Source organism: Anabrus simplex, chromosome 10 (assembly GCF_040414725.1).
Source record: "Anabrus simplex isolate iqAnaSimp1 chromosome 10, ASM4041472v1, whole genome shotgun sequence".
Lineage (NCBI taxonomy): Eukaryota > Metazoa > Arthropoda > Insecta > Orthoptera > Tettigoniidae > Anabrus > Anabrus simplex.
In genome coordinates this window covers 37,232,011-37,248,659 of record NC_090274.1, presented here as the reverse complement: position 1 = coordinate 37,248,659, position 16,649 = coordinate 37,232,011, and the positions used below count along the sequence as shown (strand labels likewise).

At 39.1% G+C, this 16,649-nt stretch overlaps 1 protein-coding gene across 2 annotated transcripts in view; it reads right to left on the bottom strand.

Annotated features, from left to right (window-relative positions):
- Cad87A (cadherin-87A) overlaps positions 1-16,649 on the bottom strand; it is a 656,540-nt gene that overhangs the window by 91,963 nt on the left and 547,928 nt on the right. For both annotated transcript variants that reach the window (XM_067154818.2, XM_067154819.2), the window contains 7 exons: positions 12,740-12,865; positions 10,563-10,697; positions 7,907-8,099; positions 6,398-6,510; positions 4,637-4,990; positions 1,062-1,300; positions 416-527 (listed from right to left, as the gene is read on the bottom strand). In XM_067154818.2, the coding sequence (XP_067010919.2) occupies positions 416-527; positions 1,062-1,300; positions 4,637-4,990; positions 6,398-6,510; positions 7,907-8,099; positions 10,563-10,697; positions 12,740-12,865 (1,272 nt within the window). The remainder of the gene's footprint in view (positions 1-415; positions 528-1,061; positions 1,301-4,636; positions 4,991-6,397; positions 6,511-7,906; positions 8,100-10,562; positions 10,698-12,739; positions 12,866-16,649) is intronic.

Here is a 16,649-nt window from a genome sequence, read left to right as displayed (position 1 = left end):
ACCTCCCCTACCCTGCCGGCCAACAGGACTCTAACCGCTAACCTTGGTGTTAGACCGTTTCGACTTCAACACCTTAACAATCATGGCCACCTGGCAGGCTAATTTTAAGACAGTTGTAAAAACCTTAAACTGCCTAATGAAGTGTATCACCGAAAGAGACTGAATTTTAAGAATCTTACACTGCAGAATCAAGAAAATAACTGAAAGGGTCAAGTGAGCAGTAATGCAACTTTCATGGGCGAGCTTCAACATGCTTCCTTGCTGCAGACAACTCCACCAGCTACCATTTTGGATGTATGCGCTCTTCCGGCTCAGACCAAGCTAACGTATCTGTACAAAGCAATGTTTAGTGTGATCACATGACCATGCATGAGAATTAACAAGTGAAAGATAATAAACGTGTGATCAGACTTACTCTATAGGACAGATAGTAGATGGCTCGGTTCTCATAATTTAGACAGTTACCAGAGCCTGGCGTGGGGCAGTCTGCAACAGCAATGACACCGGTCCTGTTGTTTACAGTAAAGCTGCAATAGAAACCAAATGGAAAATCACAATCGCTTAACTGACAGATTAACATTACAGTGAATTACATAGAGACAATTCCACTTTTTCAATACGATTAGGAGATACATACTAATTTTTTCTGTTCTAAATATAAGAACATGTTCTGTCTCTCATATGGGACATTTTCAGCTTAAAGATGATAAAATAATATACATCAAAATATATGCAAAGCTGACAAATAGTATCCTAGACGACCAAACTGTGATCCTACTGATTGTGTCTGTGACTTATATATTGGAATGGGGAGTGAAGTAAATTTCTAATCCTTCACCAACATATTGTATGCACCAGACTTGCAATAACATGCACATGGGAAATGTTTACAAAATACAAGCGGCGACTGCCCAAACAGGTGGACGAATAGCTGTGTGTTTCTAATCATTCGGTGTTTTGATAGTAAACCAATGGCTGTCCTTATCAGTGATCACACTTAGGATAAATGAAATAACATTAATCTGACTGCCCATTAATGCAGTTCTTATCTGAGTACTTACTTCTCTGCCCCATCACCATCCAGAGAATATATAAGCCCGTTCTCTCCAAAGCGCCCGCTGTCCCGATCTGTGGCAGTAATAGTCTTCACGACAGTTCCTGGAGATGCTGTCTCAGGAATGGATGCTGAATATGAGATACTGTCAAATTCAGGAGTGTTATCGTTGGCATCCGTGATGGTAACTGTGACTGTTGCAGTGGATGACAGCTTTGGATTGGTGTTCTCCTCTTCTGCAATTACCTGGAAATATAACAAATATTACTCTGTCATAATTAGGAAATATATAATAATTGTTCCACCACACAAAACCCCTTTCAGTGAATAATGTATCTATCTAATTATGCAAAACTTAGTTAATAGGTGATTATTACCATTTGTATAATCACCAATAATACAGTGGAAGTCTGCTATAGCGAGTATGGCATATAACAAGAACTGTTTTTTTTTTTTTAATATCCCTAGAAAATTCCTATATTAAGCCGTGTAATGTCCTTTGGTTACAATGAGAATCCTTCCACACTGATTCAACCATTATTATGAATGATTCAGCGTGTCTAATTTTTTCCTTTCTCAAGATTTATTCTGCACTCCAGTGATTGTATTGAATGCCATCTATCTTCCATATCAATTTCTCGCTACGTGTTCTAGCGATCTCTATCGACGATGTTCAAAGGTACTGCAGAATCACCATCATCATAATTTCCCCTTATCCAGCTCCTGCTGGGTCAGGGTATTTATGGTACCTCATCTTCCTCTTTCCTTCCATCATTCTTCTTTCACGATCTTGTCCCAGTCTAAATTTCGTCTTCTTATGCTGCTCTTCACTGATTCAATTCATCTTGTTCTAGGTTTTCCTCTTGCTCACTTGCCCTCGCACTTTGCCTCCAGCATCTGTTTTGGAATTCTCTTCTGCTCCATCCTCTTTACATGTCCAAACCACCTTAGTTCATTCTTTTCAACTCTCTCATTTAGCGTTCCTATCCCAACTTCCTTCCTGATATCTTCATTTCTCACTCTGTCTTTCCTATCATACTTCTTAGAAATTTCATCTCGCTGCTTTGATTTCTACTCTCCTGCCTGCTAGTCAAAGTCTCAGCTGCATATGTCAGTATGGGTACACAGTACATTCTGTGGTACATTATCTCTTTACTTTTCCTTTGTACTTCTTTGCTCCAAACAAGTTTTCTTACACTTCGGTAGAGTGCATAACTCTGTTGTACCCTCCTGCTAATCTCCATGTGCACCCTAGCATTTTGCATTAATTCACTTCCTAGGCACTTCAAGCTGTCCACAATTTCCAGACTCTTGACTTTCAATTTTCACAGTGCCCTTTCCTTGCCTTTCCCCTCTCGACATCACCGTAGTCTTGCTTTTCTCTGTACTGATTTTCATGCCCTACTAATTTTTTTTCCATTCTCAATATTTTCGTCCAGTACATCTACTTCTTGTTGGAATTCTTTGCTGTCCTTTCCCCAGATCACAACATCATCTGCAAATAGCAGTATCTTCATCTATTTATCTCCATAGCTTCCTTTGTTTTTTTTCACAATTTCATCCATGACCATAATAAACAAAAGAGGTGACAGCACACTCCCCTGTCTTAGTCCAGTCTTATTCCTGAACCATTCTGTCCTGTCAACTGGGGTCGATACTCTGCTAACACAGTTGTTGTACATTGCTTGCACCATTTCTAACATTTCTCTTCCGAGTCTCTTTTTAACCGTGGTTTCCCGAACCTTCTCTCTGGGTACACTATCATATGCCTTTTCTATATTTATGAAAGTCATGACCAGATCGTTTCCATATTCCCAGTTCTTTTCCATCAGCTGTCTCATACTAAAGATGGTGTCCACTGTAGATCTTCCACTCCTGAAGCCATATTGTTCCTCTTGTAACTCTCCTTCAATCTTTCTTCTCATTCTTCCTTCTAATATCCTTTCCAGTATTTAAACTATTAGTAATACCTGTTGAACAGTAGTAAAAGTGTAAATAATGTGACAAAGTAGTTTTTAACTCATCAGAATTAAAGCTGGGAGCCTCCGTGGCTCAGACGGCAGTGCATCGGCCTCTCACCGCTGGATACCGTGGTTCAAATCCCGGTCACTCCATGTGGGATTTGTGCTGGACAAAGCGGAGGCGGAACAGGTTTTTCTCCGGGTACTCCGGTTTTCCCTGTCATCTTTCATTCCAGCAACACTCTCCATTCTCATTTCATAGCATCTATCATTCATTAATAAATCACTTTGGGAGTGGCGACCCCATCGTACTAACAGCCTATATTTTCTTCATTCATCACATCCCTGACCCGGTCAATGACTGGAAAACAGGTTGTAGGTTTTCATTTTCAATTGAAGCTGAAGTAAATGATTGCTTAATTTTAATACTATAAAAAGTACTGAAATTCCATAAGAATGCAGCCTAATACTTCTTAGTATCAATCAATCAATCAATCAGTCAATCAATCACTACTGATCTGCATTTAGGGCAGTCGCCCAGGTGGCAGATTCCCTATCTGTTGTTATATGGCATGGTGTATCACTGATTTCAGCGATTCCTTTGTATATTCTCACGTCTGGTTACATTTCAGAAAGACTATGTATAGCGAAAAAGTTATTATTACTTCACCGGGACTCGGAATATGTTTTCAGGATACATTAACAGGTAGGTAAGGTTAGGTGATGCTGTTTGAGTAAGAAAACTGGAATGTTTGCCTCAGAAGCCTCTGGAGTGACTCTAGAGTATTACAATTTTTAAGAATGAAAGTGAACATGTACATTCCTGTAATTTTTTTTTGGTAGTGGCTTTCACGTCGCACTGACACAGATAGGTCTTATGGCAACGATGGGATAGCAAAGGCCTAGGAGACGGAAGGAAGCGGCCGTAGCCTTAATTAAGGTACAGCCCCAGCATTTGCCTGGTGTGAAAATGGAAAACCATCTTCAGGGCTGCCGATAGTGGGATTCAAACCCACTATCTTCCGGATGCAAACTCTCAGCCATGCACCCCTAACCGCACATCCAACTTGCCCGGTGGAATTAGAAAAAATAATTAATGATTAAGCTATAGTATGGAAATCATTTGCGAAAATGTAAGGTTTGAACAAACTTATCTTTTCATACCAGTTTTAATGTTGTTCTTCATTCCTTCCAACTTTTGTGAAATTGGATATAACAACAGTGCACTATTGGGAGTAAAGTTTTCACTGTTATGAATTCTCGCTAAAATGGACATCTACTGTACTTGTAAGTTTGACGAATACAGATGAATTATTAATTTTTCCTGGTCATTTTACAGCATTTTAAAAATGGGTTGATTTATTTCATTTTTATTTCTTTATTGTATTACATATAAAAATCAAACAGAGAAAACAGAACTGAAAATATGTTGCAAACTGTTTAATAAATGAAAAGGAGATAACCGAGTGGGCTGTAGAGCAATATCCCTCACAGCTGACAATCGAGATTCTTCAGCTAATTAACTAAATATGTTCGGCCTGCATAAGACCTGACAAAATGTTCATTTACTCCAAAAATTAAAGTAACAACAAACTCAAAAGAGAACAAAACCTTCACTTACCAGGACAATAAACTTCCGCTGATTAGGATCTTCATAATCAAGTGTCCCATTAGCTACGCGGATGCTGACTGATGTGGATCCAGTAGCATTTGTTGGCTCCACTTGAAATGCTCCTGAAACATCTTCAAGTCTGAGCGTGAATGCAGAATTAATTCCAACATCCGGATCTTTGACGATCATGTCAAGATGTGGCAGCAACGTTCCATGTGCCACATTCTCAGGTATGGAGGTGCTATATTCTCGCCTATTAAAGCGAGGTGGTTCATCATTTACATCCTTTATGGTGACTGTTAGCTCTGCTGTAGACTCTGTGAGAACGTCAGATATTGCGGACCCATTAACCATCTCCCGAGCCTGAAAAACAGTACAGAATTTAGACACACACACAAATTAGGGGAGTTTCTCTAGTTTCTAAAATTTCTCAGCACAGACAAAAGTTTGTTTCATACACTACTTCTAAATTTGTGAATGTTATAATGTATCCATTTTACTGGAATAGTTTCTAGGTTTTGTAACAAAAGAATTTCTGTTGCAACCACATGTTTCTGGAATTGTAGCCAATTATGAAAGAAAGATCGCTAGGTTTGCTGTGAAACAGGGGTGGTCATAACAGTACCTAATTTTGTAATAATGTATTGATATAGCCTAATTAGAATTCTGTTGATTGGATGCCCTATCAGATTTCTGACTTTATTTCAAAATGAATGTAAATGACTAAAGCATGAATTATCAGAAGAAGCATAATTCATAATAATGGTCATATCAGATAATGAACTTGCGAGTTTCTACTGCTTCACCTCATGAAGTCACAATAATGAATATCCTACCAAAGAGTTCTTTGTAGTATTGAAGGTCTTCATTTCATTCCTGGGAATGAAGTATCCTCTCAACAAATGCTAACTGCTCACAAAATGTAAATAGGAGAATTGGTACTGCCCACTCAGCATTTAGATGTTTATCCCGTCATGTCTTCATGAATAAGGACCTTACAATGCATACCAAGAACATGGTTTACCATGCTATTGTCATATCAACACTGCTTTAGGAATGTGAAACTTGGACCATCTACCGTCAGGATGTCCGACATCTACCATCACTGGCCACTGTCTCAGATGGAAAGTGCACGCCCACTGCATGAGTGAAACCAGGAGTCCTCGTCAACTCCTGTATGGTGAACTCTGCTCTGACACAAGACTTCATGGAGCCCCTTTGAAGTGTTTCAAGGATCAGCTAAAGCATACTATGAAAAGAGCTGGAATTAACACTCAAACCTGGGATATGCTTACAGAGAATTGTACATTTAGACACCACACTGTTTCTATATCAGTTACTGTGTTTGATGAGGAATGACATAGACATGAAGAGGCTAAATGACAAGCATGGAAGCTCTGTGAAGCTCAACCCTGCCCTCCCCCAGCCATTCCATGTGATTTGTGTGAACATATGTTTAATGCCAAGACTGGGCTACTAAGTCATATGAAACATATTCACAAAGCATTGTGAGTGTGAAAATGTAAACTGCTGAAGAATATGTTTACTCGGATACGAGTTGCAGCCAACGACCCCACAATTAGTGTGGTGATGCCGAGTGATGTAGTGGCTGATGGTTGTTCATCTGGTAATCACAGATGATTGTCAGTTTTCATTCATCCAGGCTGCAATATTCCTTATGTTCTCATCCTTAAAAAGTTGGCAATTGTCAGCAGTAATAAACCACAAATACAAACCAAAAAAAAAAAAAATACTGCTATCATATTTTACCCTGACAATGATGGTGAGGACGCCTGTAGAATCTGGAAGGGCTTCCTTGTCCAGAGGTCTTGCAGTCCGTAGCTCTCCTGTCTCAGGATCCAGTAGGAAATAGCCGAGAGGATCTGAAAGACCATACATGAAGCTATTAATACTTAACTTACAAGAAAGAATGATACCCAACTGAAAATCTTTTTGCTGTCCAACCACACCAACAAACACAACAGAGGAACACTTTATGGAAGGATAATGTAATGTAATGTAATGTTATTTGTTTTACGTCCCAGTAACTACTCTTTTACGGTTTTCGGAGACGCCGAGGTGCCGGAATTTAGTCCCGCAGGAGTTCTTTTACGTGCCAGCAAATCTACCGACACGAGGCTGACGTATTTGAGCACCTTCAAATACCACCGGACTGAGCCAGGATCGAACCTGCCAAGTTGGGGTCAGAAGGCCAGCGCCTTAACCGTCTGAGCCACTCAGCCCGGCTTTATGGAAGGAAGAAGGGAAGTTAGTTGGCTTCAGAAATGGAGAGCAGAGAACCAGTTTTCTATTGTTCCACTGAAGGAAAAGCTATCACCAGACACAATTTACCTTTTCTAGTGTGGAAGACATTGGACCAGCTCTGAACAGGTGTTTCAAAATGCTAAACTAATTTAAAGCCATTGGGAACTTTCCCAGAAGGAAAAAACACACCACATTTCTTGCAAGATTTTTCAAAACCTCCAGCATTCACTGACTTGGTGTAAATCTAGGTCAACCCTGTGCAAGGGAAGACTTATTTCCTTGCAAATGTTTTGGATGGAAATCCTGTAATCCAGATACAAAAAGTAGAGTAAATGCTCTGCAAGCCCTGCATTATCATTGCAATCCAAATTAACATGACAAAAGAGACTTGTTTGACTGGCAGACTAGAAAAAAAACAACAACTAAGATAAGGTAATACCCATCTCTCATAATCTTGGAAACCACAAATCTGGGACAGTGTATTGTTTATTGTAATCTTTTCTTATTTTTCATAGATGCAGTATACATAAGTTGATATGTTCTTTGATCTGACCACTGATGAAGGGAATGGTTGAATTCCTGAAATATGTTTGGTTGAATAAATAATTTTGACAATAATTGACAAGGCTGTTTCAAATATAACTATTTTAAATATTATCAACAGTGTGAACTGTGTCGAACATGTGGATTTGTCCCTGTTTTACGGCCGGATGCCCTTCCTGACGCCAGTCCTATATGGAGGGATGTACTCACTATTACGTGTATCTGTGGTGGTTGGTAGTGTAGTGTGTTGTCTGAATACGAAGAGGAAAGTGTTGGAACAAACACACACGCATTCCCCGAACCAGAAGAATTAATCAGAGGTGATTCAAATCCCCGACCCAGCTGAGAATCAAACCCGGGACCCTCTGAACCAAAGGCCTCAACGCTGACAATTCAACCAATGAGTCAGACGAAAGAAATCTGATTATTGTAATAAAAATGGTTCAGGTGAATGAATTTAACATTACTCACTGGTTACAAGTTCATAAGTAACTTTACGAGGCTGTCCACGGTCACCATCTCTAGCCTTCACCGTCATCACCAATGTACCGATGGAGGCATTCTCAGGAACCACGCCAGCCAGAGATCCCAGGAACACTGGAGGAGAGTTCTGTACATCTCCTACCTTCACTTCCAAGCCAGTGCTGCTGTTATGTTTTCCATCCTGCAAAGGAAAACACTCTTCTTGATAGAAAAGAAAACTATGCTTATTGAAGAAAGGAACAAGGATTTGAGGTGATATGAGTATAAATATAATGACAGGTCAATAAAGAAAGATAAGAAAAAGATTATTCTGTGTGTGGAACCTCCAACAATATGGCAAAAAAGTGGAAATAAGGACAAATATGAAAATAAAATTAGGACATGGACAATCTTCATATAATGCTTTCTTAAAATAGATAAGCCCTCTGCCCATTAATTCCCATTGTTCTATGCCCCCAACAAGTCTGTTTCTACTTCTCAGGTTCTTGGATGGGAAGGGGCATCAAAATGCACTCAATGGGCCATCTTGAGAAATCTGCCTCTCTCTTTCCTTTTCCTGGGCTTATCTGGTTTTCTTCTTATCAAACCCTTCCATTGAACATCTGTCATGGTAGATAGAGCCTATCTACGTGAAGATGGAAAAATTATCCTTTTTCTTGTCACATTCATCCTTGTATTGACTTTCTGTTGCTTTCTTCCCCACACTTGACCTGCCATTCTAGTAACCTTAATTTATGTATCTCTATCCATGCCCTTATTCTTCTATATATGAAGATGTACACATTTATATATTATGTTCTTATCTCTCACTATTCTTTCCCCCCATTACTTAATTTTTAATGAAGTTCATGAGAATATATTTATATTTTAAGTAAGTAATTTGTCTTTATTTGTGGCAAAGTTAGGGCCCCTCTTACACTTAACCACCACATTAAAAAAATGTATTTCTGTTAATTATTTTAAAACACAACAATTTTTTTAAATATGGAGATGGTAATATAAGAAAAAATTATAGAATGTACAACATGACACTATAAATGGACATGATAATAATAATTATAAAACTAACAATAGTAATAATAAAAGAAGGAAACACAGTAAAAACCTACAGCTAGAAAATACATTTTTAATTTTACGTAAATATGATCATTCACACTACACTCATTGTACAAGTCAGCTAGAAGCATTCAGCAAATGATTTTGGCAATCCATCTTAAATCTCCTACGAGAACGTAAAACGAGTGATTGTAAGCCCTGGAGTGACCGTGAGATATATTTAAAGAGGAGCTAGATATTCGAAACCGACTTTCAACCTATTAGGTCGTGTTATGTACATTTAGTACGTGTTGAAGAGATGTTAAGTACAGAACAAAAATGGCCAACCAGACACCAGTGGGATCTGAACCCACAACCTCCCGATTTCACGTCGGTTGCTCTACCAATTGAGCTATGGTGGCCAAGGCCATCTTTGTTCTGTTGGAACGGATCTGAGCTACAGGTCTGGTACTACTACCATCACACTGTAGAGTGCGTTTAAGTTGCCCGTTGAGGGCCAAGTCAATGAATATTCAATTTTCACGACCGCATTGTAATCGAAACCGACTTTCAACCTATTAGGTCGTGTTACGTACATTTAGTACGTGTTGAAGGGATGTTAAGTACAGAACAAAAATGGCCAACCAGACACCAGTGAAAATTGAATATTCATTGACTTGGCCCTCAACGGGCAACTTAAACGCACTCTACAGTGTGATGGTAGTAGTACCAGACCTGTAGCTCAGATCCTTTCCAACAGAACAAAGATGGCCTTGGCCACCATAGCTCAACTGGTAGAGCAACCGACGCGAAATCGGGAGGTTGTGGGTTCGGATCCCACTGGTGTCTGGTTGGCCATTTTTGTTCTGTACTTAACATCTCTTCAACACGTACTAAGTGTACGTAACACGACCTAATAGGTTGAAAGTCGGTTTCGATTACAATGCGGTCGTGAAAATTGAATATTCAAGGAGCTAGATAGTTTATTGTGGTTATGATGGGGGAGAGGTAATTCAAGTTTGATGAGAGGTAATCCAGTACACCTGAGTTCAGAACTCCCCGCAGAAGGGATAACATTTGGAGACTGTGACGCTCATGTACACTAAGCCGTGACAACTCCCTATAATAAGGTGAAATCTTAATCACATCGCAGCTTAAATATAAATCGAATACAGAGGTTTAAACTCCATTCTAGTATCATATTGCTGTCTGGAGATATGTCCATAAGTACAGTGTCGCAGTAGTCTAGAATAGGTAAGATTAAGGATTTTACCAGCTGTATTTTAAGATGTTTTGGAAATATAGGTGATTAGTGTTTGGGAGAAAAAATGGATTTCTGCACTTTATGGCATGTATTTATGATTTTTTCAGTCCAATTTAGCATCTCAGTCATAGTAACACCTAAGTTTCTTACTGACATATAATAGGGTACGACAGTATTATTTAAAATAATTCGGGGTACATGTCTACTTTTTAACAAGTTAAGGTTTCTTTCGGTGCCAAATATTATAATCTGAGTTTTGTTAGGATTTATTAACAAGCTGTTATTTTTGGCATAGTGATGAAATTACGAATCACCCAGGCCGAGGCAAAAGAATGGAATACATACCGTAGCAACGAGTGACATGTGATAGAACTGGCGCAGAGAATAGTCGAGGGGCTGGCGTAAGACCACGGCACCGAAGTAGCTGCGTTCGCTGGCGTTCAGTGTCACAACCTCGAATTTGGAGCAAGCATCTGGGAACTGAAATAAAAAGATGGTCATGTTACAACAGGGTTAAATCCAAGATTCAGAAATAAGGCAAACTTATGACTCTGTAACACCACAGTGAGGTCTCAGAAGCCCAACGTGAAATATATCATTGCACAATTTTCTTACATACAGTATTTACGTACTGTATGGAATTTAGGTTCATCAATGTAAATTAGGTTGGTAGCTCTCTGTGCATTACACTAGATCAGGGGCACAGAAACTGCAGTGTGATGCTCACTGTTGTGTATTCCTCCTGCAGTATTTGCCTACTGTCAATGTGCTAACATCTAATACTTATGTTTATGATAACGATAGTGTACCTGTGCTATGTTTAGAATGGCTAGTTCTGTATTAAGATTGTCAGAAAAAACAATGCAGATATTAATGATGATGATGATGCTTGTTGTTTAGAGGGGCCTAACATCTAGGTCACTGGCCCAATGCAGATATTAGAAGATGGTGACAATGAAAGGGATATATGAGGTGATTGAGAATTAGAGTCTGATAATGTAAATGAGACATTGAAACTGGCAACAAGTTGATACATTCGCAGTGCGGCAAACCATTCTGTCTTTGCAAAAATGCCATGTGTGTTGAGTGAGAACATCAGAGGTCCTCTAAGCGTGCTTGGAACTCCCCTCCCCCACTAAGAAAAACTGTCAGAGGTACTTTCACCATTTCCATTTTGCTAATCTGGAATGTGAAGGCTTCTTTCTCAGAGATATTGTATTTAACTTCAATATCGGCTTCATATTTCCCCCTCTCCCACCTCTGACACACTGAGTGCCATGTCTGTGTTTATTATGAACTCCATTTTCTCAAAGGAGATCTGAAGATCTCCCTTTATTATCATCATAATGATAACTTATTAGCTCCTGGTATCCTCCTATACCTAACGTGAGGTAGCAGTCCGCAAGGAAATGACCACACCATTAAAATCCCTTGGCTGACATGGCTGACTTAAAACATCATTTTATGACCACTGTCAAAGATCTTCTGATTTTACAAAGAACACAGCATCAGTGATAAATATTTTCATATTTAGACGTCAACCAGCACCATCATGGTTAAGTTCATGCAAAAGTTTCTTGAAGACCAAACAGAAGCACAAAGGAACATAACAGCAAGGAAGAGTCACTTTGTGGCGAGCAAGAGCTGAGCATCTTGGAGAATGGAAAACAACTCACTCATGAAAAATTACCAGCTGGAGATATGGCATACTGGAGATCTTTAAATAGGCTGCGCTAAGGTGCAAGACCAATTTGCACAAGTGGGGATATTTTGCAGATTCTGTTTTGTGTGGCTGTGGTGAAGAGCAGACTACAGCACATTTGCTAGAATGTCATCTCTGGCCTGCCACAAGAAGTGAGAAGGAGCTGCTTGAGGCGACAAGGAACGCACTCGACGTTGCTAATTTCTCGTGCACCACAATCTGAACCTTTGGTGTACAATATTTTTCATCGTCTTTTATAGACATCTTTAAATATGCATCCAACTCTGCTTCTGACACAATATAAATAAATAAATTATCACCATAAGAAATGAAGTGAAATACCATTTCACCATACATTTATGAGCCATTTCCTGATGGATACAGTACTTTTGTATCCATCTCTTGGCACAGGCCAGAGTAAAGTGTAGCTTTCACCGAAGTCCCAGTCTCATCCATGGCTGTGACAATATGGAAGCGCTGGGGTATGGGTGGTGCTGAGTAATGACATTAAGAGCACGACTAGTGCATGTGAGTATTATGAAAGGTGCTGCTCATAGGGTCAGTCATGCTGCAATAGCACTTTCTGACCCAGTGAGGAAAGCAATGGCAAACTACCTCACTCCTCATCTTGCCTAGTATGCCTCATTTTGGTGCTGCCATTGGTTTGTGCGGTTTCCTTGTAACCGCATAACTTTTGGTAGTGCTATTTGAGGATCCAACCAGCCTCTGGGCTGATGACCTAACAGACACAGACATCCAAGGAACAGAATTAGGTAGTTCCAGTCCAAAAAACAAATTTCTAATGCAGACAAATCCTTACCTGAGGCAAATCTACACACATGACATCAAGACTGTCCCCCAACTGGTCAGGATCTTCTACTTTTATGCCATGGAACACTGTACTTCCTATGGGGGTGTCTTCCAGAACAGATGTTTCATATGGTACCTGTAAGCAATGAAGGAACAGGTTACTCATGAACTGTGAAAGGACAATCCAAAATTTACCTGCAAATACAAAAAGACAAATAATAATAGTAAATCTATCCAGCAAGACTACAAATCAATAAGTCTGGGTGCATACCAGAGGAGAATACACAAAATTCCTTTGGGCGAATACATGGCTGACTTTAATCATGATTTTACGACCACCAAAAAAATCTTCTGATTTTACAAAGAGCACAGAACACAGCATCAATGAAAATATTATCAAATTCAGACCAAAGAAATAATCCTGTTTATAATTTAAATGACATTTTGGGGCAGTCCAACAATCTTTTCAAGGCTTTAATGAATATCTTTAACAAACATAAGAAAGCTAAAACTTCTGCATCTTGCAACTTTCCCAGCTAAAAACACACACACACACACTCTCTCTCTTTCTCGACCCGGCCCAATAATTTGGCAGATCATGCTGTAGGGCACTTAGTTTACATTCTACATTCAATCTTCATCAAGTAGTAAATAACATTTTTGGTCCTTTGCATGGTTTTTTTTCTTGCTCATGTTTCTTTTCTTTACTTTTCTCCAACTTTATATTCTTATTTTCTGTCTTTATTGATTTTAATAGAATGTCATACCTGTTATAACGTCAACTTTTCTGGCCAATATTCCATGTTTACTTCAAAAAGGGAAACCTTGTTTTACTCTTCCAAGTGTGCTGCTTTACTTATTAACCATCAGTGGTTGTCCACATCAATTTTTAACAGTGATAGATTTACATAACAAGAATTCAGAAGTGATTTGTGCAAAACCCAGACATATGATTTTTGGAAAATACAGATTTCCACTTTTATTTCATCAAGATGAACTTTCTATACTATGCATTTTCTTTGTTTGTTTTAATTATTTTCAGTTTTACATTGCATATTTTTGTTCCATTCATTGTTTTAATATGTGGCTGAAGAAAGCCAAAGCATGTACCAGAGTTTTTAATCATCATCTTTGAAGTGTTTTTAATATTCTGTAGGCAATATTGAATTGTACTGACTAAGGTGTATTTTTTAAATTTTCTCCTTTTTCAAAGGAAATTTTGTGTGTTATACATTAACAATACAGAACATTGCGAATATGAGATTCAGAAACTGTACGAGAGGAGTTTTAACAAACAACTTGAGACGAGTCATTTTTGACAGACTGATTTGATAATAAAGTTAACATTGTTTGTCATGAATGAGACATGCACAGGTTGTCAGAAAATGCATGGAGAAAACAATGAAGGTGCCTGGAATTATGTCTCATCTCAAGGAAACTAGAGACAACCCACTTGGCGCATGCACATCCTCTTGCTTTCATTAGTCATCAATCTGGTGGAGGAAGATTTCATTTCAGTTTCATGGTGGCATATCTTTGAACGGAACACTAAGATGGAATTAAGTCATGAAAGTTACAGAGAGATGGGAGCAAGAAAAGGACATATTAGGATGAACACAATGGTAAGTCAGTGTGGAGACAGGAAACAACAGAAAGAGAACACAAGCACACATGTGAAAACACAAAAGGACAAGGATATCTCCACACCTTCATAAACTGTCCTCTTTGAAGAGACAGGCTCTTTCCTCAGTTCTCTCAAGACAGCAGCTCATTGTTGATGCCTGCCCTTTTGATGAGGCTGAGAAGTAGTAACAAGCTTACTGAGGACTGAAAAGAGATGGATGAGGAAGAATGTAGATCGATTCACGAATGAAGAGATACTGAATCAAATTGGTGAGAAAAGACTGATTTGGTTAAATTTGACGGGAAGAACAGACAGAATGATAGGACAGATTTTAAGACATCCAGGACTTGTGCAGTTGGTTTTTGAGGGAAGTGTAGGTGGTAAGAATGGTAGGGGTAGACCACGGTATGAATATGACAAGCAGATTAGAGCACTTGTAGGATGCAACAGTTACGTAGAAATGAAAAGGTTAGCACAAGATAGGCTTGCATGGAGAGCAGCATCAAACCAGTCTATGGACTGATGAATCAAACAACAACAACATCAACAACATGGAAGAATTGGGATTGATGAGGAGAGAGCCGATCTATTTGAAGATTGCAGTGGCGTATTTTATGAAGATGTGGAGATTGGCCTTGTGTCCTCTTTCTGTTACTCCTTCTTCCCATACCGACTTGCCTAGATTCTGTTCATCCTATTATGTGCTTCTTTTCTTGTTCCCATCCCTCTACATCACCTGATTTTACACTTGTTTGTTTATCTGCATTTAGGGCAGTCGCACACGTGGCAGATTCCCTATCTGTCATTGACCTAGTCTTTTCTTGAATAAGTGCAAAAAATTTGGAAATTTATTGGTAAATTTATTATTCCATCCCTAACTCTTCTTCCTATACAACAAATATTTGCCCCAATTCGTTCTCTTGAATTCCAACTTCATCTTCATATTGTGATCTTTCCTACTTTCAGAAACACCACTCAAGCCTTTTAGTCTACTAATGTCATTCCATGCCATCTCTCCGTTGATAGCTCTGAACATACCACTTAGTCGAGCAACTCGTCTCCTTTCTCCCAAGTCTTCCCAGCCCAAACTTTGCAATATTAATACTTACATTAAGATAGAATTAGATTCTCATAAACTTCTTGTTTTGGTTCAGTCAAGGCCTGCAGTGTCAGCTGAAAAATTATGCTGAAAATATTGACTGCCTATGGGAAGGGTAGTTAAGTTAAAAGCATGGTATTTTTTTTATCTTTTAATTAAGAGGAGGCATTGAAAACTTGCAAACAGGCTTTCCATCCAAGCACGACAGATAATAATATGAAATAACAGCTGCTGCTAGTATATCAGATGCCATTAAGAGCCAGAATAAAAATAAATCACAGAGACTGCCTGTGTCTTTATAGAGTGTGATACTTGGCCTCCATCGTGTTTGTCTAGAGACAGTTTATCTGTGATAGTTTTGTCTTCAAACATGAAGAATCATGAAATACTTGTCTGTCTGTTTCTTCATCCCAGAGGCTGGTTGTATCCTCAAATAGCAATAGGAAAACTGCAGGAACTAATGAGGTGTACAAGGCATCACGAGGAGAGAGTTAGTTTTCCATTCCTTTCCTCATTGGCCAGAAAGTGCTATTGCAGCACAACTGCATAGCTGGCTTCCTTCTTAACAAACAGACTTCAGTGGAAGCTACACTTTATTCTGGCTAGTGCCAAGAAATAAATGAAGCCTTTCCTACCCCATCGTCGCCATAAGACCTATCTGTGTCGATGCGACGTAAATCCACTAACGAAAAAAAAAAAAAAGAAAGAAACACATGCACCGAGAAATAACAGCAGATGGAACAAACTATCTGACAGACATTTATAATATTAGTTAACTTGTGTCTTCATGGTGGTGCAACTTTTCTCCTCAGACACACCATTACTGGAGGCAAGTTGTATGCACCATTTTAACCATATACCAGCCCTTCTGCCAATGTTTAATCTTTGGGAATGCCGGGATTCGAACCCGGGCCTCCGAAGATGGCAGCTAATAGTGACAACCGTCGTTACACCACACAGGTGGACAATGTAATAGGCTACTGAATCCGATGGCAAGTAGGCTATAGCGTTACCAGTACTGTACTGGTATTTACTGGGCTAATTTCAGCTACCTATAGTGGTTGTTATATGTACATGTTTTAGGAACGTCAATCTGGCATAAAGCCTCTAGACCAGGGATGGCGAACCTTTTCCAGCTAGTGTGCCATTTTAAGTCTGGTTTATTATTCTCAACTGTTAACTGTGCCACTTGTTATT